The sequence below is a fragment of the Odontesthes bonariensis genome, chromosome 23, assembly GCF_027942865.1.
Source record: "Odontesthes bonariensis isolate fOdoBon6 chromosome 23, fOdoBon6.hap1, whole genome shotgun sequence".
NCBI lineage: Eukaryota > Metazoa > Chordata > Actinopteri > Atheriniformes > Atherinopsidae > Odontesthes > Odontesthes bonariensis.
Genome location: NC_134528.1, coordinates 7,661,339 through 7,684,522, shown reverse-complemented (window position 1 = coordinate 7,684,522; position 23,184 = coordinate 7,661,339). Strand labels below are relative to the sequence as shown.

Sequence of the window (23,184 nt, the reverse complement as noted above, 5' to 3'; positions counted from 1 at the left end):
ACAAGTCGTTAAATGCTAACGCTGAGGTGTCATATATGAAATGGGAGAATAAAACTTTCAGTCCTCCCCTGTGCAAAGGAGGAAGGGACACAACAAAAGAGAGTGTTGTCTGTGTATTTGACCCTGGTTTGAAAAATATATGCTGGCTTGTTGCTATAGCAATTTGTTACAGTTATAGCGTTTGGCTAAACTTGGAAAATGGCTTTTTTATATATACTCAAATTTTGAGAACTCATAAGTAATGGTTGGAAAAATAAAAATTCGAACCAATGCGATTTGTTACCAGTGGTTATAAATGGATTGCAAGAATAATATTTGAACATACACTCTAGTAAAAACATTCTTTTTATGAAATCCTGCACAAATAAATCTCCATTCTGGACACTAGCCTTGCCACTGAGCTTTGAGGCTTTCTTCTAGTTTTTTCTTTCCATACAAGAACCACTATGCGATTTAGTAAAACATTTATAGAGTTAGCTTTGCAGTGTGTCCTTATAAATTTGTCAGCAGTATTTTTACAGATTCCTTTCTTTTTTTTCTCCTTGCTGCCTTGTGTCCCCCAGTTTATTGCGTAAGGAGGAAAAATAAGCTTTATCTTTATGGCAAGTTGCTTGTGAATTATTCACCCTCTCTTGGAAGAGTGACTTGAAGGATGGAGAGTAGTTGAAGGATGCATTCAAGCCAGTCTGAAGTATTTCAGACTTCACTTCTAGATCCAGACAGCATATCAGCGCATAGGTGATGGGTGAGGGACGGAGTGGGTGAGAGGAGTGAGAGTGAAGTGGGATACAGAGGGATGGGTGGGATATCAAAATATAAATATCAGCTGGAAGAGATGAAGATGAGAACGCAAATCCAAATCAGTTGGACCAAGCTTTTGCACGGAGCCTTATCTCTTGTGCTAAGTCTGCATAATTGTCCAACGGAGCCCACATGGGAACAAAGTAAGTGATTGCTCAAAAACCTTACATGAAGATGCCATTGAAAATATTTTTCTAATGGTCACTAAGATAGGTCAAAACTCTAAAAGTGAAGAAAATATAACGATTCTATCAACGTAGGATTTAAATACATACGACAGATGCAAAAAAATGATGCCGCGGCAAATGAGGAGCAGACTGACTTACTAATGTAGGATGCTGCAAAAAAAACTTCCATTTTACCCCCAGCACTGAAGATTGGTCGTTTTCAATAACTACAAAAGTCACAAAGTAAAAGTTTAAATTAGCTTGGTCCATCCTTGGTTACCAAAGTGTTTGCAGATCTGTCTTGTGTTTGCTATTTATTTTTTCCTAAGTTGCTGTGCACCGATCTTCCAATCGACCCAGAGAGATTTGGACAAATCTTTTGGTGAGAGCTGTATCCAAAACATACTCGCACATTCAAGGAGAAGCAAAGGTATTTCCACCAGTTCCCACATATGTGCTAGACATCTGACACTTGCTACTAACAGCAAAAGGAGAATAAATACAAAAGACTTAAAATGAAATCTACAAATGGGACTTTGCTCCATGTTTTGATGCATTTTGATGTAATCAGGCTTTGGATGAGCACAAATATCATGGTGGCACAGGGGACTCAAATGGGAATATGAAAGGAATATCCTTTACCATCTGAATATTGTCTTACTTAGAATAAAACTCATTAGCGAGAATATTGCTGTCTCTGTAAACATGTGTACTGTCTCATTACCTGTCTGCTTGTGTTTCATCCATCTAATATTTGATTAAATAGTCCAATCTCAACCAGAGTGGAGATTCAACTCGTGAAAATCTTCCTCCGATGAGCCGTGCTTCTTAAGCAGCAGCAGAGTCTTAAAACAAAGGTTGTACTGCATATTTAACGTCTGGTAAAACCTGAATCAATGCTCCTATGTATGTGTGAATCATTTAAATTAAGACCAAACTGAGTGCTGCTTTTCTACATGACTCGAATTTAAATCCGTCCTCATCCTGCTGTTGGGCATTTACACCTGGATTTTGATGTGGAGAGGTGGAGTTACACCGACACATGATCGCTTAAGATGCATTTCAGTAGAGGGTGTAAAACATGGAAGGAGTAAGCCATGTTAAAACTTGAGTGTGAATTAGCTGAGATGCGGAACCAATTCTGATTATTGCCTGGAGAGTCTAAAAAAAACCACAAACTGAGAGCAGCCGGCAGAGATGAGGCTTAGTTTTGCATTTAGTGATTCCTGCTGCATTAAAGTAAATTACTATAAGACCTAAGCACTAAAGATAACCGAAATAAGAGCTCTGTATTTGAGCTAATGTCGTCTCATGCGGTGAATATAGGTTTGAGAAGGCGGTACCAACATTACTTTTTCTTACTTCTATGACCCACTTGTTCAGAGTAAAATGTTGGAGACAGAGCTTGGAGAGATGACACTTCAGTGGGATCAGCTTTTGGGAAAAGCTTGCTCCTATTTTTCATTCTGCCAAGTCAGTTTTTAGGGACTCAGAAGCTTGTGGGAGAAAATACATCTTAACTTGGGTTTAATACCAAAGCTCATTTTCAAGGTATTGTAATTTTGAATGTTCACTCATACAGCGAAGGTGGCTTCATTTGGAAATATAGAGTGGTCATTCTATAACCCTTCTTATCCCTTTTCTGTGGTTTTTAGTACTGAAATAATCTAGGGAAAGAATAATCTCAGACAACTCAAATATAACTAATTTCAATGGGTATTTAAATTCTACATTCAAGCCTGATTTGAATACAAAAAAATTAAAAGCCCTGTGTCAAATTCATGAGAGCAAAATTAAATGTGAATTTGTTCAGAGCCAAATGGAAGGCTTTAAGGGGGGCCTACTCTGTGATAATTACCCATGACAAAAGGCTGGGGCTTTTGTCTTTGGGACCATTGCCATGGCGATTTTCAAGCTGCTGAAACATTCGATATAAATATTTCAGGCTGCTGAATATGCCACATAGACTGTCACTAAAAAGATATTCGTTATGGGCCACATTTCTGCTGGCACAGAGCCGCCTCCGCTGCTGCTGCTACTTGCATTGAAACACCAGGGAATATGAAGACACAGGAAAAAAAGACACAAAAGCTCGTGATTTTGAAACTTAAAGGCTAAACTCTGATAACTAAAGCCCAGTTTTAGATTCTCCTTTGAACACAACTGCAGATACAATGAGCTGGCACGGAGAAAAAATCCCTCAAACCTTCTCTCAGTTTAGGCACAGTTAAAGTGGCGCAAACATTTCCATCTCTGAGTGTGTGATGCTACGGCAACAAACCATTAAACATTTTCTATTTTAACTGGAGTGAAAGTCTTCAGTCCAGAAACAACTCCCAAAAAATCTTTCTCTCTTTTTGCTCTACAAATATTCCACAGCCCTTCCTTTATTATGTAAGAAGTATTCCAAAAAAGCGGCATATATTTTTATTCTATGTTATCTTTTGGGCAACAATGAAGTAGAACAAGCTTACCAAGCCTTGACCACATGGGCAAAACTTCTTAGTTTTCTAAGTTCTGAGTTCAAGTCATTGTTAGTTTTCATAAGATTTCCTGCAATGCACCTTAAAAAAGACTGATGTGTTTGTACTAACTTTGAGCTTTACCATCTCCTTCAAACAGGATTATTTTTAGCTCCAAAAGCATAAAATGTGTGACTTAATTGTTATTGAATTAACAATCAATCACAATTATTTCAGATAACCCTGATCATGCTTGTGCAATCACCACGATCATGCATGAAAACATCTGAGTGAAACTAACAGAAATGCCAGAAGTCCACGTTTTTCCTCCATTTAATAGAGATAACAGTTTGATGATGTCATCTGTTGTCGTCTGCTGTGTCATTTTTGTTTATAACACCTAAAAAGCTAATAGACATATAATTGTTTATCCATTTTTCTCTGCTCATTACCAGTAACGGGCTGCTGTTCTTTACCAGGATTATATGAAGCATTTTATCAGCAGGTTTATACCATAATAAGTGGCGTAATTATGAACAGAGAAAGACGATTCAACTTTGAGTCACAAAGCTTCAAGACACATTGTCACAAACTGATGGGTGATGCCACAGTGGCTGCGTCCATCTTTTTAAATAGTTTGTTGATGGGCAGAAAAAAAAAGGAACGAGGACGAGCTGGGTGTGGCAGTGATTGGACTATGTGTGTACATGTATGTGGTTGCTGATATATAAAACCATTTGTCCCTTCACTCTAACCACACAATGCTTGTCGAGATGATGTCATGTGCATCCTGCAAACCCACATCTTCAGAGTCTGCTTTCATCTTCAGCTGTATCTTCATCTCGCATTCAGAGCACAGATAAGCATATTAAAGCACTACTAATAATATAGTGTGATATCAACACTCAGAATCATGACATACACACACACACACACACAATTACAGAAGAAAAACATGACAGGTTGAAAGTCTGAGTCTTGTTGGCATACTTCTGAGAGCTGTAAACCACCTGGGATTTTCTAAAATAGAACTACTTCTGAAAAGAAGTCATTGTTCTGTTCAAATACCAGCATATAGAGAAGGTAAAATTAGTCAGGTAGCATAGTAGCTAACAGTGCTTGAACAGATGGGCAGGCAGATCATTTCTGTCAGCCCTGAGCATCTCTGCTCGCAGACAGTGTGCAGAGAGCTGGTGTAAGTTTCAGCCGCCATCGTGCTGGATTTCATTGCAGTTATTACTCTCGTACAGTACTTTGTTTCAGGATATATAGGCAGAAGAGGTAAAGAGGCAGTAAAACATCATTTTCACATGAAACTCGATAGTTGTAACATAATGAAACCAAAGTATTTGACAGTTAACGTTAAACAGTTTTAGGAGCATATGGAGTCAAGAGTCTAAGCTTTCCAAAAAAAAAAAAAAAAATTAAGAAGACAGAGCAGCTTTGCACATAAGCTGTACACTCAGAACCTGGTGATCAAGTTTCTGTTTCGACTGAAGAGAGGGCAGAGGGAAGAAAAAAGGAAGGCAAGAAAGTGTGAGATATTGGACAAGGGAGAGAGAAGAAAGGTTGGGATAAGAGTCAAGTGTCAGGCAGACAGCAGAGGGAGTGTAAAGGTGATTACACCAGCTCTGTATTCTGTCTCCTTTTCCTGTTTCACTTTCTGCCTCCTCCCTCCTTCTTCCTGCCTGCATCCTTCAACTCCCAGGCTCAGAATACAAAGCGTCTGGCACATCACATCGCTTTCCTCATCTTTGTGCCAAGCCACAGCAAGAGCACACCAGGGAAGCTTGGACCCTCTGCGCCATCCCGCTACCACAGCAGAAGCAGAGAGTGGCAGAGATTAGTATGCGTGAATGTTGCCCGTTTATTGCTCTTTTTGACGTTAACTCATAACAAACACGCTCGCACCGTCTCTGTCCTAGATTGTGGTGCCAAAGACACAACAGAGACAGATCAATATACTTGAATATATATATACCCTGGGAGCTTTAAATATTTGATAGAAATGTTATGGGTTTACTTAAAATTCCTGGAGAATAAATGATCAGCTTGGTTATAAGAAGCTGGCCAAATGATTTATGCTCGATGGACGTAAGAATGAGGGAGGGGCTGGGGTTAAAGACATGGTCGAATGCGCAATTTCCCTCGCATTATCCATTAAATAAATAGCCCAGGGAAAATGGAGCTTCATGCTGCTCTTTCCTGTTTAGGCAGCATCGCTATGCATAACGAACAGGTGATGTGGAGGTGCTGAGGCCCCTGTGCTAGCAGCAACAGTTGCACAAGCTCATTGTGATTGTATGCAGTGCCAGTGAGGTGGGGTGGGATGGAGAGCAGGTTGTCGCTGGAAGAAAAGGTGAAAAATTACCCACTGTGGAATGTCACGGGAGCTAAAACGACACAGAATGGCTAAAGTGCAGCCAGCGGTTGCCTGGGGCTGGGCTGTGACCCAGAATTCAACAGACCTCCAGTGAGAATCCAGGAGGCCCCATCATGGCTGAGCTGCACTGGCAACAGGAAAACACCTCCTCTGTCCCCCCAGACTGCAGAGAGGTAACCCTATCTGGGAAGCCGAGTTGAGAGCGCAAGATAATATGAAGTGTACCAGAGAACAGCGGCGTCGGAGGAGCGGCTGACAACGTGCTAATGTTTTAGCCTGTCAGCTCTCTGTGAGGAAAGATGGATGGCTTTAGAAATAGAATGTAATTACAGGGCAGAACTTCATTGTCAGGGTTAGCACAAAGGATATACTGTAGTGGAGATTTCTTTTTTTCTCATTTTGCTATAAAAAAAAAGTGCTCTTTAGAAAATGGAAGAACAAAAGTTTCAGTACAAAAGAAAAAAAAGAAAAGAAAACTCTTATACAAACACCAAAGTAAACAATGTGCCTTTTTATCAGCAGATAAGGTCCGCTTCATTCACTCTATCCAAGTCACTTCTGTGTCTTTTTAAAATCTATTAATCTGTTGGTATAATCACAGGTCGAGTTAAACACATAAAATCATCTTGCATGTCAAGTTATGACCCTGATCCTGCCCACCTATAATGCAAGCATCCAGTCAAACCAACAAAAACTGCTGGTGCTGCAGCGATGTTCTGATCCCTCACTGGCTTCTCAGCGCTAATCTAAGAAAGCAGGACTTTAGCTTAAGCTTATACCAGTGTGAAAATACCTTTAAGCAGAGTGCCGCTGACTGAACTTGAATTTGATGTCTCCTTAACCCCGTTAGGACATTTTTCAACCCTCCTATTTTCATCCACTTCTCTGGTTCTAGGGTGTGGGTGCATCAATGAGGACCAGCCTTCCCTCTCCCCACCGCCTCAGCAAACTCCATGCGATGCAAAGGAGAAGCTGCTCAGCTGTGAGCTTTGTACACCAAGCCCCAATGCTATTTCTTCTGTGTGTGTGTGTGTGTATATGTGTTAAACCTAATCATTTTTCAGTGTCGCACTTTTCCTTTCAACTGAGTTACAGGGGCTCGTGGTTGAAATATTTCCCTATGAAATTGCAGTTAATTCCAATTCTGCATATCAGTTTGTAGTGTATATGACAGACTGCAAACTTATTTTGTTGTTGTTAGCTACATGATAGTTAGTTTGCATCGTGTTAGTGACTTCTGTGCTTTTTGGATTATCCTTAATTGTTATACACACATGAAATGTGGTTACATTACTGTGTTAATCATGTGGAGAACTGTGGAAATATGCCTCTGAAAAATTATCTTTAGGGCCAGGCACCCCAATCACTTTATCCCCAAAACAATGCCATGACATTACAGATACAAAAAAAAAAAAAAAACATATATTAGGGTATATATTAACTCCACAACACCATCGATGTAGTTTCACAATAAAGCCTCAAAAACTGCAAAAGTGCTGTTTCCCTTTCTCAGTCCTGTGCTGTGATGCAGCACATGTCACGATTCTGATGATGTTTCCAGTTCCTGTTATGGCAAGACTGCATTGATGCCTGCAACATAATGATGTCAACAGTGTGACAAAAATGCCTTCTTTGGGGGCCCGAGAAGCAATAAACCCCGAACTTTTAAGCGAGGCATTGCAAGCAAATCAATGTTTGGTTTACATTAGGGCTGGGCAAGTTAACTCGTTATTATTGCGTTAACTCGTTAATTATATAACGCCGATAAATATTTTATCGCGCAATTTAGGGGGGGTGGGGGGGGGGGGGGGGGGCTTTTGTGCCTTTAATGGATAGGAAAGTTCAGAGAGACAGGAAGCAGGGGGCAGGGAGAGGGGGAACGACACGCAGCACAGGGCAGTCCGATGTAGGACTCGCCAGCTGCAGCAAGGACTGTAGCCTCTTGTACATGGGGCACCTGCTCAACCCACTACGCCACGGACCACCTATTTTATTACTGTAAAAGTCTGTTGCTCACAGGCTTTTATTTTGTAAAAGTCTGTTGCTGTCTGCTGTGGAACCGGAAAAGAAAGTAATTGGCAGATCCACCAAACATGGAGAAGGGTACGGAACTTTTACTCGGCCATTTTCATTTTAAAGTTCTTCCAGACGGCGGAGTCGACAGAACCAAAGTCATCTGTAAACGCTACCAAGTTGAATTGTCTTCTCAGCGTAGTAGTTCCAGTCTAAAATATCACTTAAAGGCAAAACACACAACTGATAGCAGCAAGTCATTCAAGGAAACAGACAGTGGAGCGAGGCTTCTACATAAAAACTACAGAAAGATGCTGATGTTAAAAGTGTGTTTGCACAACAAATGTTATGGCACTTTCATTCATATGGCAGCACATTTAAAATAAAGCTAAATGCTAAAAGCTATAAACTACTTTTGAATTCATTTTTGGATTTTGCGTACAAATGCGATTAATCGTGATTAATCAGGGAAATCATGTGATTAATTAGATTAAAAATTTTAATCATTGCCCAGCCCTAGTTTACATGTTAAAAAAATACAGGTTCGGGGGTTGAAATCTACACACTGTGATGAACTATAAAGTTTAAATGAAATCAAAAGCAAAAAGAAAAATAGTAAAATTCTTTGTATTCTGGTAATGTTGATAAGTATACAGATGGACCGGAAACTAGAAGATTCTACAGAGGCTGGCTACACTTAACAAAGCTCCCAGCTAGAATCAGAAGTGCGACTTTTGCAATGAGACACTGCATGTCTATGGTCTTACACCACCAAGACATCTAACTTATAGATGTAAAAGTTATTTTTAGACACATAAAGTGTTGGACACCTCCAGCACTGGCGCTGAGCTAGAGGACTGAAGAGTGAAAAACTCCCGTAAACGGCCACAGATGAACAGTCGTCTCCATGAGGGATGTTGCTCCTCATCCTTTTGCACGCAGGTTTGGGGTGTATTTGTGGACGGCATTACAAAGGTACAACCCATGCAGCTGTTTTCCTGTTCTCGCACATAACAAATGTCCCAAATCTCACCGAGGCCCACCTGATTACAAAGCCAGCACCATTACTTGAGCTCATGTGAGCAGGTGATTGCTTGTAGGCTGTACCGTGGCATGTTGCCATGGAGATGGTAAATGAGGTGTTTAAGGGGGAGGAGACACGGGCCTGATGATTCATGTTATCAGTCAGGGGGTTATTTTTCAGTGTTTCACATTGAAGTAATTGTCCTAAAAACACATTAACATTGAGGGAGTACTCCACGGAGAGATAATGGCTGGATATTTGTGGCGTTACTCAGTCAAACTCTGCCAGCCTTGAATGACAGATGTGACTTAAATACAGATAAAGGCTGCGGCATGAATAAATACGCTTAGTCTAAATCCAAATTAGAAAATAAATTGTGTAATGACAATAGCGAGGAGGGGCTGGGTGTGCACAATCATTCAAATGTACACAGTCCCTACTGAAAGAAGCAAACCAAAACGAAATGCATATTAGTGTCATTCATATTCATGACAGTGGAATGGAGGTTATTATGAGCCAGTTTCAATCATGTTTGCTTTGACATTAAAGGCCTGTAGTGCAAATGTAAACCTATAAAATAAATCAGGACATAAGTCAGATTTTTTGCAAACAAGGGTTTACTTTGTGCGAGCACATGCTAAAGTACTTAGTTGTGTTTGAAATAAAGATCATATGATATACTTGTCTGTAGAACCTGCTGTTTGTGATGCTATGTCATCCGTCTGTCTGACTGAGCATGCTTATGAACTCTACGAGGAAAGATCTTTTTTAAACGTTCATTGTTTCCAAAAAATGTAGACTGAAAAGTTCATCAAAGAGAGCGGGCTGGCACTCAACTGCAGAAAGTGAAAAGCTTTGTGGGCGAGGGGGAAATCCCTCCTGCTGGATTTACGCCTTGCCAGAGCCAACCCTGTTTTAAAGCTGGTTGGATAAAAGAAAAAGAGAAAAAGAAACGACGGAGCAAAAAAAAAAAAAAAAGGACGGTGAAAAAGAATATCCACTGCTGCTGGGCTGAGTGGAAAATAACATGATGTAATAAATGGTATGTCAGAAACAGACCTGCCCATGAAAACCACTGAGTCTGTGCATGTGCGTTTGTGTTTAAGCCTTTCCATTAGTGCTCACCCGACATTTGGCAGGGCAGACGAAGCAGAGAATCCTCAATGAGGGCTGCTAGCTAAGACGATAGTGGTGTGAACCTCACGCAAAATGAGCCTAATTACACATTTGTCTCTGAAGGCCAACAAATCAATGCTTGTGAAGAATCCTAAACAACAAAATCAATACAGTTGCATCTCAGAGGCTGTAATGAGAAACTTGTTGAAGATTTTAAATAAGCCGTGTAAAGGCTCATTCCGCTGAAGTAAAGCTCATCAAGGTGTATATGAAAACAGTGCTTTACTCGAGCAAAGATATTCCACGTGGGAGTAAAAATCCAAAGCTCTTTTACTCCTGTTTATTGTTGTAAGAAGTGGTCGTAAATAATTGTGTCAGAAGTGCAGAACTTGCCAGAGTTGATGTGAAGAAAAACCAAACGTACAGAGCAACATGTAAACTGGTCGGGTCACTGAAGTCTCATTTGTGTTCATCAAACTTCTGTAAATTGTTTGTGGGATGAAATTACAGCTGCCAGGGAGACCTGGGGGACATCAATTAAGCAGATAAGCAAATGAAAACAAATCACTTTTTATCAAATGTGCGGCTGCCTGCTTGTGTCTCCGGTAAACACAGGAAAAACAGGAAAAGATTCTGTTCAGTGATTTGAGGGCCCATAAATCCCACTGACAAGCATTCAGAGTTGCTTCTTTTTATAGATCCCTGGGAAAAAGTGCTTTAATTTCCCTTCATGGTCCAGCTTAATGGGATATTCATTATTTACATTAATGTTCATCAGCACATGCATTTCTTTTATGTCGTATAAGCTGATGGTGTAGGGGTTAGCACTGCTACCTCACAGCAAGAACCTTCAGGGGTTAAAAGCAGCTGGTTAGCTGAGCCCTTTCTGTGTGGAGCTTCCATGTTTTACCTCTGCCTGAGTGGATTCTCTTCTGCTTATTGTCCGAAGCAGCTGGGCTGTGGACCCTCGACAGAATGCATGGGTATGGTTAATGATGATGCCAGCAGGGATACAGCTGTAACCATCTAGGATGGCAACATTTAGCAAGATGAGTACAAAAAGTACTGTTTGTCTGTTTAGATCAGAATTTTATTGATGAATTCAGCTGATATTTTTATAACTCCAGCAAGTGGCTCACTCAAGAGACAAATATTCCACCTGCGTGTTCTGCATGTTATTTTACGTAGTGTTATTTGGAAGCTGTATTATGCAACTACATTACTTTAATTAATTTTTCATCCACAGCTACTTATAAGGGACACCTTAAGGGGCAAAGGGGGGTTAAGTACCTTTCCCAAGAGACTGCACGCCAGCTAGTGTGCATGTGCAACTTTGTTTGTAATGTCCAGTTTGTTGTAAATCACCCGATGGTTTATTTCACTGAACCATCTAGAAGGTGGACTGTGGAAACTTTTGGAAAATTGGAAAAGTCGTACACTGTATGATTGGTAGATCACCATCTACAGCCACAGCAGTTTTTTGCCGCCTCAACAGTAAATAAAGGACATTTTGAACAATAAAAACTGATAATTCTTCAAGAATACTTGAAAATGTGAAGATGAAGGTTAATCTCTACACAGATGTTTGCATTTACAACAATTTCTAACTTTATCCTCTTTTTTCCAGATGTATCTGCATTTAAACAAAACAGGAAGTTTTGGCCCGGATATCCATTATCCGCACATCACTGGGCAACACTGGAAGCCCAAAACTATTGGTCACTGCCCCCAGAGACACAGTCCTTTACTAAAGGCAAAGGCTTCCCAGATTATCAAGAAGAAGTAAAACTGTGATAAAGCCCAACACAATATAATGGAGACAGGTCAAACATGTGGCCTGGGAAGGATTGTGTGAGCGTAACATGGGAGAGCCACAATGAGGAAAGACAGTTAATGGATGTGATCACAGCTTCCTGGTGAATAATGCAGCCCAGCTAATTGGCTGGATTAATAATTGATGGGAGCCTGTTAGAAAAGGCAGCACTGGGAGCTTCAGTGGATAAAAAGCAACTGACGTCTTATTAGAGAGGACTTTGAATGCTATATCTTGTGCATCTGTCTACGCTGGTGGCTAAATAACAAGCTTCCTCCTCCTATTGATGCTTTGACTGTGAGGGAGGATGTGTCTGTGAGACGAAGATGTCAGAGTAAACAATCGCCCTGACAACATAATTGCATAATGATGCCCGGCCCCGCCACATATTTGACGGTTAAAATGACTTGGGCTCATGTCAAGTCCCACAGGCTCCACAATGTTGTTACACCCTTGGTTCAAACTGACCGTGGCCTGCACAGAACCAGCCAGCTGCACAAATAGAAAAGACTGCAATGCAAAAACGAAACAAAAGGTATTGATATAACAGGGTCAGGTTGGCAAATGCTTGTTCTCTGGATCAGAAACTTGGGGATTCAGCTAGAATTTAAAGACGGGAATAAATGTTCAGAAAGTACAGGACACAGGCTCATGAGAGGACAAAGGTGTAGCAAAAGAATGGGCGGAAGGGTGAGAATAGATTTTACTGTAAACTTGATTTATACGCCGTGTTCAAGGAGAGTGCATAAAATCAGCCCTATAAAAAAGTGTTGTCTTTCTGCCTCTAGGTCAACACCTTCAAACCCCAGCAAACAATAGGATCAATACCCCAGGGTGTGTTCAAAGGATTTCTTTTTTTTTCAATCCAAAAGCACTTGCTGCAGAGTTCAATAAGAACCATACACATAAGAAAAGGAAAAACAACGAGCTGATCATCTAAATCATCAAGGACTAAGTCGATGTTTTTCTGACGGACCACAGTGAAAGAAGGCCAAGCGCACGGCTCAGAATCTGGAAAATGTGGCTTCCGCATCTGGTTTGAACACCTGAGGACAAAAAATATATCTTCAGGGTCACAGGATCCAACTACAAAGGAATAGTTCAAAGTTTTGGGTAACAGGCGTCTTGCTCGGGATTTGTGAACCGTGGTAGTTCGTAAAACTTAGCTTGTAAGGAATTTCAGAATAAAGGCTCCCTAACACCATGCGATGATTTGTTAAGACAGCATCGGTACACCATAATTGATGTATCGACCCATCAAAATAGAAAAGACTGTCAGCCACGTTTACATGTGGCTCTCTGAGGTGTGTTCATACGTGTTTTCCGGGTTGGTCTGGTTTTAGTTCACTGTCCCATGAAAAAGCATAAACAATGCATAAAAAAGATGTACCGATCAGGTTCAGACAGCTGAGAGCACTCTTATGCTTCGTCTGTCAAAGATCAATGTGTAGAATGTAGAAACATATATTTCACATCAAATAAAACCAACTGAATACCCCCACCTACACCCAAACAATTGTGGTTGTCATTTTTTTAACACTTTCATGTGGATTAAACACAACACATGGCATTTCACAACTAGTGAACTTTCGAAGTGTTGGGCACATTTTGTAACATTATGACGCATTCGGGCGAAGCTCTTTCCTTCTCTTTTCCGCATTAAGTGCTGAGATAATCAGCTGCTGGTTGTAGCCGCATAATTAATGGACAGATATGAGAATGGTAATAATCTTCTTATCTCACTCCCAGCAAGAGCCCAATATTTCCCCAAATGAAGGGTTATTACTTTTAAATTACATTTATTCACATAATTCACATGCGGTTATGGAACCTTGCTGGGAGAGGCACGACTTACAGATTTTGCATCGACATTTTTCCTGCCATGATCCTCACTTCTGCTCCACATCTGAAGCAATCGGTTTCCTGCTCAGCTCATTGACATGCAAAACCTCATCCTTGCAAGAAAGGATCATGACGAAAAAAAGTGGAACTCCGGAACATTAAGGATATTCCACCCCGCTGCTATGATACGGACATGTTCCTTTGACAGCAATCTCCCTCCAGTCTAATGTACAGTCAGACCTAGTTACAGTAGCAATTACTAGTGTTCAGGTTAAGATTAATTGAATTATCGTGTGGCTTCTCTGCTCTCCCCTGTGGGCACATCAATCATGGCCTCTATGCTACACGGGCCCTTTATCACCCTCTTCCATCTTTATGTAAAAAACGCAAGTTGTGCTGTTGCACTCCATCTATCAATAAGCAGGTCCGGGGTGGCAAACTCATTTTCTAACACATTCCTGTTCTTAATCAAGCTGCCAGACATTCTGCGTTAGTTGGTAAAAGCCGGATGCCGTCTTTTCACCCGATGGATAAAAAATGTATTTTAAAAAATAGTGCAGCTGGGGTTACAATGGCTCCTGTTTGACCTGAGATACACTAGAGAAATAAAACTAAACCCATGCTGGTGATACATTTAATTTGATCATTTGAAAGGGAAATCCCACTATATAACTCAGAGAATGGTTCTTTTGTGTGATGCAACCATTCACTTTTGAAACACAATAGACTTGATGCACGGCGTTTGTTTGCACAGCTGGATTTCTAGTCGAAGAAGCAGGTAGCTTTTGAAACCGCACACGCAACGGATCTGCGGTGCTTCTGTTTGCATAAAAAAAAAAAAAAAGGCAGATTAAGGCAGATTAAATGCCACTCTGTCATTCTCCCTCCATTCACCACCTGCATTATTGGCTATTTTAAAAAACTGTGCAGGGTTTCTGGTCCTGGTTTAAAGTACAGCCAAACCCTAATCTTCAGCATGTTTTATTTCACTCGTCCCTGCTATGCAACTCTTTGTTAGTCATCTCGATGGAATATAAAGAATACGCTGGATGCAGAAGTGTTGAAAGCTGGGAAATAACATCTGAGGGAAAGGATGTTGGTCTCTTTGCTAGCCATGCCAAAAAAATGCCGGTCCCTAAGATGGACTGAGCGAACCACACACACGCATGTGCCTTGAGCTTTGCTGCAGTATAAGTCAATGTTTTGCACAGAGACGGAGGCTGGGCGCTCACACTGAGGTTGTGCCTGAGGTGCCGTCTGGCATAGCCTCTGCCCATGTCTGCTGGCCTGACTCTGCCAAGGCAACTGGCACGGCCTGTGCCCCCCAGTGGAGCAAGAGAAAAAGATTGTTTGTTAGCCTTCCTATCGCCACACAGGCAGCTGCAGATAGCACACACTGCAAGTGAGTCCGTGCCTTTAAGCATGAGCACAGAGAGGGAAAACAATTCCATGTAAGCCAATAAGCTTACGGAAGATACTTGAAAAAGCTGAGTGAACATACATAAAGCGCTGAGGAGATGAACTTCCTTGAGTAGCAAACACTTTAAATGTTTTTCGATTTACAGGACTTGACATATGGGTGCCAGAAAAAAATGAATATGTGGCAAAAATATTTTTAAGAAAATACTACAGCTGGAAAGGAAAATGGAGGACCCAAGAGGAGAAGGCTTCCTTCTTTTAATGGGTTCCCAGGCTTTCTGTAGCTATGGTTCTCCCTCTCTTTCTGAGCGTCTGTGTTCTTCTCTCTAGTGGAAAATACGGAGGGCTCCCTGTCCTGTGATAAAGCTGTAGCCTGAGAAATGGGAAAGAGAGATCCATCACATTAAGGCGTTGGTCTGCCCTGCCAATCCGTACCACTGAGGGCTGTAACACATACATGCTCCATCCATGCATCATTTACCGAGCCCTTCTGTGCCCAAATAACAAGGTTTTGGCTGCACGTATTTCAAATCCTGAAGCTCTTTGGCAAATCCTCTGAAAATCTTAATATGCATGAATTCTGGGGGTTGTCTTGCGGTTTGTTTCGTCCACTTCTGTGAAGAGAGCTCAAAGAAGTCTAGCCTAAATCCCCCCCCGACCCTCCAGAACAAAATGATAGGGGTCTACAGTCTCTCTTTGTTTGAGAAAGGTTAACACTTAACTTCCATCAACCTTTAACTGCCAAGATGAAAAAACAAACGACATAGAACAGAAAATTGCAAGTATTTCTTTTTCATTTCAGCCTTCTGTTCATGAAGCGCATGAAGGCAAAACCACCATGGTGTTGGAAAACACTAGCTGGCAGGTTTCCATGGAGTTTAAGGAAAATAAACATCACTGACATATGGGCATTGCATGAAAAGTGTTTAACTACAGCAGGTACAGTATAACGCCTGAAAATAGATCACTGAGCCTCCGACGTAAAACAAATGCTTTGAAAAGGTCACACATCTCAGCTTTAGAAGCAATACAGCAATAGACACGATTAAATTGCTTCATAGCCTTACAGAGCTGTGTATTTTTGTACAGTCAAGCACAATAAAAAAAAAAAAAGGTGACCTCAAGTGCTCAATTTGAAATAAGAATCCCAGAATTAATGCCTCATAATGCCGGGTCTGAAACCTCATAAAAAGGCCGGCAGCTGCTAAACTGACGGGCTCTCAGACACAACAGGGTCAGACAGGTTGCTGGCTAGTGTACACATAAACCCAAATGTGAATAAACAACTGAATCCTAGAAACAATATAACCTGATCCCAGTGTTACAGTACCATCTGTTGGCGTTGTGAACTCTGAGGGTGGTACATTCTGTGGAAGCCCTCTGCACGACCCTCCTGACCGTGATCAATCACACTCCCTTTCTGCACATGCTCATCAGAGCTCCAGGAGGTGCTGATCCCTGACACCTGAAATATTTGCACCAAAGCAACATACAAGCTGCCTTCTCCTTGCCGGGTTTCATTGAGGCAACAAACAGTCCTATTTTAGGCGTGTCAGGTGAATGCATCAGGTGTGAGCAGTGGAGATCCAGGTGGTGCCTGCAAAGCACCCCTGCACCTGCTGCCTGTCCTCACCCACCCATCGGAGGGCAGATTCCCAGGATGCCACAGGGCAGCTGCTGACAGGCTATACTTTGGATATTTCCCCTGCTTCTATCAACCTCCCCTGCATGTGGCCCCCAGGGGTCAGCTGCAAAGATGTTGTTGGGGGTGGCGGAGGTCAAGGAGTTGGCGAGAGAAGGAGAGGGGCTGTCGCTGTGGGCTGCGTGCCTTCAGCAGTAGGTGAGTGTCCCCGTTGTACTACGATAATCACTTTCAAAGGCAGCCCAGAGCTCATGCTCAGAAAGTCTCTGGTGATCACATTACGTCCACTATGTGCGTGCCCTGCACAACCTCAATCATGACCTCTCCACCTCTACCATTCCCCCGTCTCTCCACCTGCTTTGGACAAACCTGCCCCCTGTGTTAGCAGATGTAGCTGTGTTCAATCTGAGCCATTCAACTGCTTTTTCTATAATGCTTCTCGTCATATTTAGACAGAAAACATACTTTTATACAGAAATTGCACCCTTTGCATGTGAAGTTGGCTCCACATTAAATGATTCCTTTAAATATTGGTACTTTTCTCTCTTTTTTTGTGTAATATTTCATTTTAACCTGAAATCCAAGCCTGCAACTTTTAGATTTATCATTTCCTGCACATAAAACCTCACCATGCATTCAGCTTCAGGACAGAACCGGTCTAACTATACTAGAAAATGACCACCCCCGAGCTATTTCTAGGGAGCTTTAAGAATATTTTATTACTGCTTCGTATTTTCAGGTGTCAAAACTGGATAAATCAAGCAGGGGATCAATTAGAGGAAATGGGTGGAATCTGTTTTTTAAATCTCGACTGTGCCTCTCGAGAAATGATCAACAAATTGCTCCTTTCAACGCCTCTATAAAGAGACCACCGAGATACATTTTTTAAAAGCAGAGACAACCTCATAGCGTAAGCAAAACATTTCAGGATATTTTTCATGTTTTAGACTGAATCATTTGTTTTTAGACTTGGTTCATTAAACGGAGAGTTGCAAAGGAAGCAGATGGGGCAAACCAAACTACTTTTAGCTCTAATTAAAACTCTAAGGAACATGTCGTTTCTGTCTTTCTGGTTACATCCAGCAACAGCAGGCAAACTCCAAAAGTATGCTCAGCGGGCTCGGGCTGAGGCTGCACATTTGCATAAATATGCACAAATAATATACAAACTCTCACACTAACCCTTTCAGCTGAACTTGGCCTCTTACAGTAATCCAGCTGGGTTTTGACTTTTGGCCCGACAACCCGGTGCAGCCACGTAACAAACGATGTTGATATGCATGTTAGAATTTGTGTTACGTATTATTATTTCAAGGTTTCTGTGAATGGCTCGAATTATGGGAAACTCTGTACAGGACGGGACACTTTAGAGTGAAGAGGTTAGGTCTTTAACATGTAGCTTGGAGTTGTGTCATTCATTCAAATAGTCTTCCCATCCTTCTCCACACTCAGAACAACCAGGAACAGAGGTTCAATTCTGCCGCTCAATAAATCAACTTGGCACATTCCATGATTAAAAAAGCTGTGGAATTCGTCTGTTTTTTTTATTTTTTATGCTTTTTGTTTAAAAGTTTGGTCATCATACTTAAGTTGCCAACTCAGGCAAAAATGCTAATCGACTTTTAAAAAATGGCATTTGTGGATTTCAAAGACGCACAGGGCGCATATTATCATCCCACACATTTACATCTGGATCTGGATATGTATTTTGAAATCAAAACTAAAATATTTAATATATTCTGTGTTTATCCACATCTATAACCGTCTCTCCGCACTGACCGCTGTGCGGCACAGGAAAACAGATCAGGCTACTAAAGACGGGCGGTTTCTGACACAATTCTCCACTGGATCGCTGTATTTATGATCGGGACCTTTCTTTTATTACCATTACAGAACTCTCTTTCAAATAAAGCCAGTTTCGTGAACAGGGAAGCCCCTAATTCAAACTGATTTTTCTTTTTCTTCTGTTTTCATTTGCTTTTTAGTGGTTTGACATGAGGACAAAATAAATAAATGAAAAGTTTTAGCTGATCAATCTCAAACTAAAGATTTGCCGATACATAAGCTGCTATACATCTGTTTATTCCTCATTTCTGTCCTTGTATATACGCGTGTTTATGTATTCATGCATTAAAGACACAATGTCTAACTTTCTGTTCCGAATACAGTCGCATCTGTTTGCATTAGAAATATGCGTGTGGTCACACATGCTTTTATGGAGCGTAATTAACCCACTCAGGGATCAGGTGAAGCCTAATCCAAGCGGTCTTTGGACGTCTGAAGCCGCGGGGTCTAGACAGGTGGAAGCTTGGGTGTTCAGTAACCTAAGAAGGGCAAAAACATAATAGTGGCTACTCTGTAGCAGAGACCTCTGCCTTACTTCAGTGCTTGTGCTTGACCTCCTTGTTCACGTTGAGTGTCCATTTCGACAACAAGAGCCGAACAAGTTGTGTGTGGTTAAGACGGCGTAATGTGTGGTGAAATGTAACACTGGCTGGGCAGTTAGTGTTGGTTTCTTGTGTAAATAAAGGCCGGAACCGTACACAACGTCTGAAACACGTCTTTGGATTAAAAGTACTTTTGTTTATTTATTCATTTTCCACATCCTCTTTATTGTGTTCAGGGTCACGGGTGAGCCGGGAGCCTAACGCAGCTACCATCGGGCGAGAAGCAGGATACACCCTGGACAGGTCGCAAGTCTATCACAGAGCCATTAAAAATACATTTTATTCTAAAGCAAATCCAAATCCAAATACTTTATTAATATATATTTGCTGAACCAATTTCATCTGAATAAATGTAACATTATCATGAACACGTGTTAAAAAAGTTAATATTGAATTTTTATCCTCCTGAATAATTTACAAATTTTCCATCGTAACCTCAGATGTGCAGTCATATTTTGACGGCATATTCTGATAAAGCTGAAAAACGGGTTCATATTAAGAGCTTGGTGGAGTTAACTAACCTTCAGTGGGGACGAGTGATTTATGGTAAGGTATCCTGCAAAAATACCACATCGAATTTAACTTTTTGAGATTTAAGCATGCTTTTGTATAAAAATAAACCAATTTGGCTGGCGGTGCAAGAAGGGAATTTTGCTTGATAAGGTTTCTAAAATCAAAGCACACAACACAGAAAAAAAAAACACATTTCAAGTAATCTAGTTACATCAAAATAATGTGAAAAGTCTCTGGTACCTACCTGAAACCTGAAAATGTACAGTAGCAGGCAGGTCGGGTCAGTTTGATTTGAAATAAGTCAAAGTATCTTCCTCAAAAAGCAACAAGAACTAGATTTCTGAATCAAAATCTATGATTATTACACTGAGATAGAACATAGTTTTTGGAAGTAAATCTATAGAAGCCTCACAGATTTAATATTTGATGGTGTAATGAAATGAGTCATAAAATTCAAGCCATTTGGGCAAGAAACATTAGTCACAGAAAATCTAGTCTTCTTTTAAACAAGAAGGGACGGTTCCTTTTTTTCTTACATTTTTAAGACTTATTGAGATGTCATCGTGTTGGGGGCATGTGGACGCTCGCTTCTTGGTGTCTGTTCCCCAGCCTCGACACACCGTGTTTTAAACGGTCAGACATATTCATTTCCTAAAAGCATCCTTTAAATGACCTCAGCTACAGGGCACAGAGACTGACATCTTTCACGAGGGGCAGGTTGACTTAAACAATGCAATCAGACTGATTTCCCGGTTTTGACAAGCACTGCTGAAGCCCACAAAAACACCTCCGTGACCTCAACCCAACAACTTCAAATCAAATCAAAAGCTTCCAGAAAGCACAAAAGCTATCAACGGGAAGACTCTCAGATGTTGCAGGGGAGAGCTGACAAGATGAACTCCTGCAGAGTGGGCCGCGCTGTTTTAACTGTTATTTATTCCTCTTTCCAATTCAAGGGTCCTCCTGTTTTAAATAGGCAGCATTAAGGCGAACCGGCACTAAGGTCTGTCCTTGGAGCCACGATCCAAATTCCAGAGAATCTTGGCAACTCCTTGGGATAGATGGGACCCTCATGGATATAAAACCCCACAATGGATGAATAGGTAAACAGAAGGGTGTGAAAGAGTGATGGCAAAAAGAGAATGTTCACTCTCAGAGAGGCACAAAGAGGGTGGTGTGTGAGTGGGAGATGGGAGAAAGCCAGAGTGTTTGGGGGAGGAAGGGGGGAGGGGGAGCGAGGAGGGTCTGAAGGGAGCTGTTGGTGAGCGAGAGTAAAAGTTTTGTCTCCAGGCTTTTAGAAGGTAGCTGTGTGTAGTGTTAACTCAATCAAAAGGTGAATTATAACTCCTGAGACACTCAGGTAACCTTTCATTATGGCCCTAATCCTTCTTAATAACGGAGAATGTTGGCAATGCCCCATTAGACAGAGGAGCACTGAGAGGAAGAGCCATTATTCCCCACAGGTCTGTGGAAACGTGAACACACAACAATCACTCACACACTCCAACAGTGACAGATGAAATCAATCATTAATTTGACTTGAGCCAGAAAAAGATGCTTATACCCCCCCCCCACCCATAAAGAAATAGATTTCAAGGGAGAGTTGATCTGGGACTAGAAACTCTTTCAACGTTAATATTCACTCGTGATATCCCAAAATATTGTCAAAAATGTAGACTTCTGTAAACTGTTTTTATTTCAAGCGCTGTCAAAGCAGCCTGGACTTCTAAGGTTTCCTAAAAACCTTCTTTTGCGAAGGTTTTTGAAGTTAGAAGGCTTTTGAAGCCGATAGTTAAATAAAAGAAACGATCGATGTTTTAGTTTAGCAGCAGAAAAGGGATGAATTTAAAAAGTTCTGTTTGACTGAACAAACACATTCACGTGCTGAGGAGGCACTTAAATAATATACATGAAATAAACAAGTTGATCTCACACGTTCAGAGAAAGGTACACAGAAACTAGAGAAAATGCTAAATGCAACATGTTTAAAAACTTAAATGCTTTGATTAATCCATGTTTCATTTCCCAGCCTAATCAAGCCGCAAACTGGGATTCCACTATGGCCCTTACCAACGCAACTTAAAGGCAGTCAGCCCTTAAATGTGAAACAAAATGAGTTGACTGATAACATCTAATGAAAGCAGGCCTGATGTAGCTTTAATAAATCAACAGGCTGTCCACAGTGCTTATTTCAGCTGCAATTAGGCTACTTCTACATGTTGAGATGTTAAATAAAGATTTCTAGGCTGTGCAGACATGTCTTTATCAGTGATGTATAGGAGGCTAAATAAAAAGTTGGAAAAACACAATCTATCATCATGGCAATTTAATACTAAAAACAATATGCAGACCTGAGCAGAGATTTTAAGGGGGAATTAATTCTTTTTTTTTTTTTTTTAATATCCTGTCTCTCTTTGTGGTGGATTAATTTACTTCAGATTAACAGTTGCAAGATTAAACAATTATGCAAACTATGGTGGTTTAAAAAGTTTTTAAACACTATAAATCAGCAGTTTATATCAGTTAATTTCTTTATTTTTCAAATCCAAATCTGGACTGTATCTACTAAATCTGCCATATAGTCACCTGTACCACTCCAGCCCGTTCTCATAGTTGCGGTCGAAGAAGTGCGGCTCCGCTCCCACGGCTCTGATATCAGGATGAACCCGGAGAAACTCCAGCAGAGCCCGGGTCCCTCCTTTCTTCACCCCGATGATGAGCGCCTGAGGCAGCTTCTTACTCCCTTCTCCGAGGGGACTTAGTTTACCTGCAAACCTCGGCGACACTTTCCTGGAAGCAACTAAATCCGGAGGCGGCAACATGAGTGACTCTTCGGGAAGCTCCAAAATCTTCCTCGCGCGCTCATCCGCGAGAGCCCGCGAGGTGCGCCGGGCGGCCCCGTAGCCCGTCAGCTCAGACCCGGCGGTCCATTCCGACACAAGTCTCTTGGTCCGGAGCGTATTCAAGTCCTCGGAGAGCTCCGCAGCCGGACGAGAGGAGGCTTCAGCGGGTGATGGGAAAGCGTAGCGGTCGGTGAGGAGGTGCAGGAGGATGAGAGAGGCGAGGAGGGAGCACAGCATGACCGCCGCTTTCCTGAAGAAGACTCGGTAAGGGGGGTCCAGTTTGTGGATGCGGCTAAAAGCCATACCGGTCCCTGGGTGATCGGTGCAGGAGCCACAGCCATGCTAGGCGGACATCACTGAGTCTTCTTTCCATGAAGAAACTGAGAACTGAGCCTTCATCCACAGTGATGTGCTGTGGAACACAACTCCTCTAAAAATGATACCTGAAGTGAACAGGTGAGGAAGAGCGCGCTAAATATAAGCTGATGTTAGGCAGTGCACAGTCATTTAAGCAATCAGGTAATATTCTCTGTCTCTGTTGGGGGGAGTAGGATGCTACTGTCAGCCCAGATGAACCACGCGCACATGTATGGAGATGTAAACTTGTCTCGCACGTAAAGTTTGTTGACAGACACCACTCTGGCCAATAAGATAAAGAGGAGAGGAGACAAGAGCCAGTAATATCCCAGGTGGGTGGAG

At 41.5% G+C, this 23,184-nt stretch overlaps 1 protein-coding gene across 1 annotated transcript in view; it reads right to left on the bottom strand.

The window, feature by feature from the left end:
* LOC142373685 (heparan sulfate glucosamine 3-O-sulfotransferase 3A1-like) overlaps positions 1-22,903 on the bottom strand; it is a 34,182-nt gene extending 11,279 nt beyond the window's left edge. The window contains exon 1 of the mRNA XM_075457046.1: positions 22,229-22,903. Within this exon, the coding sequence (XP_075313161.1) occupies positions 22,229-22,788 (560 nt within the window). The 5' untranslated portion in view covers positions 22,789-22,903. The remainder of the gene's footprint in view (positions 1-22,228) is intronic.
* Between the last annotated feature and the right edge of the window lie 281 nt (positions 22,904-23,184).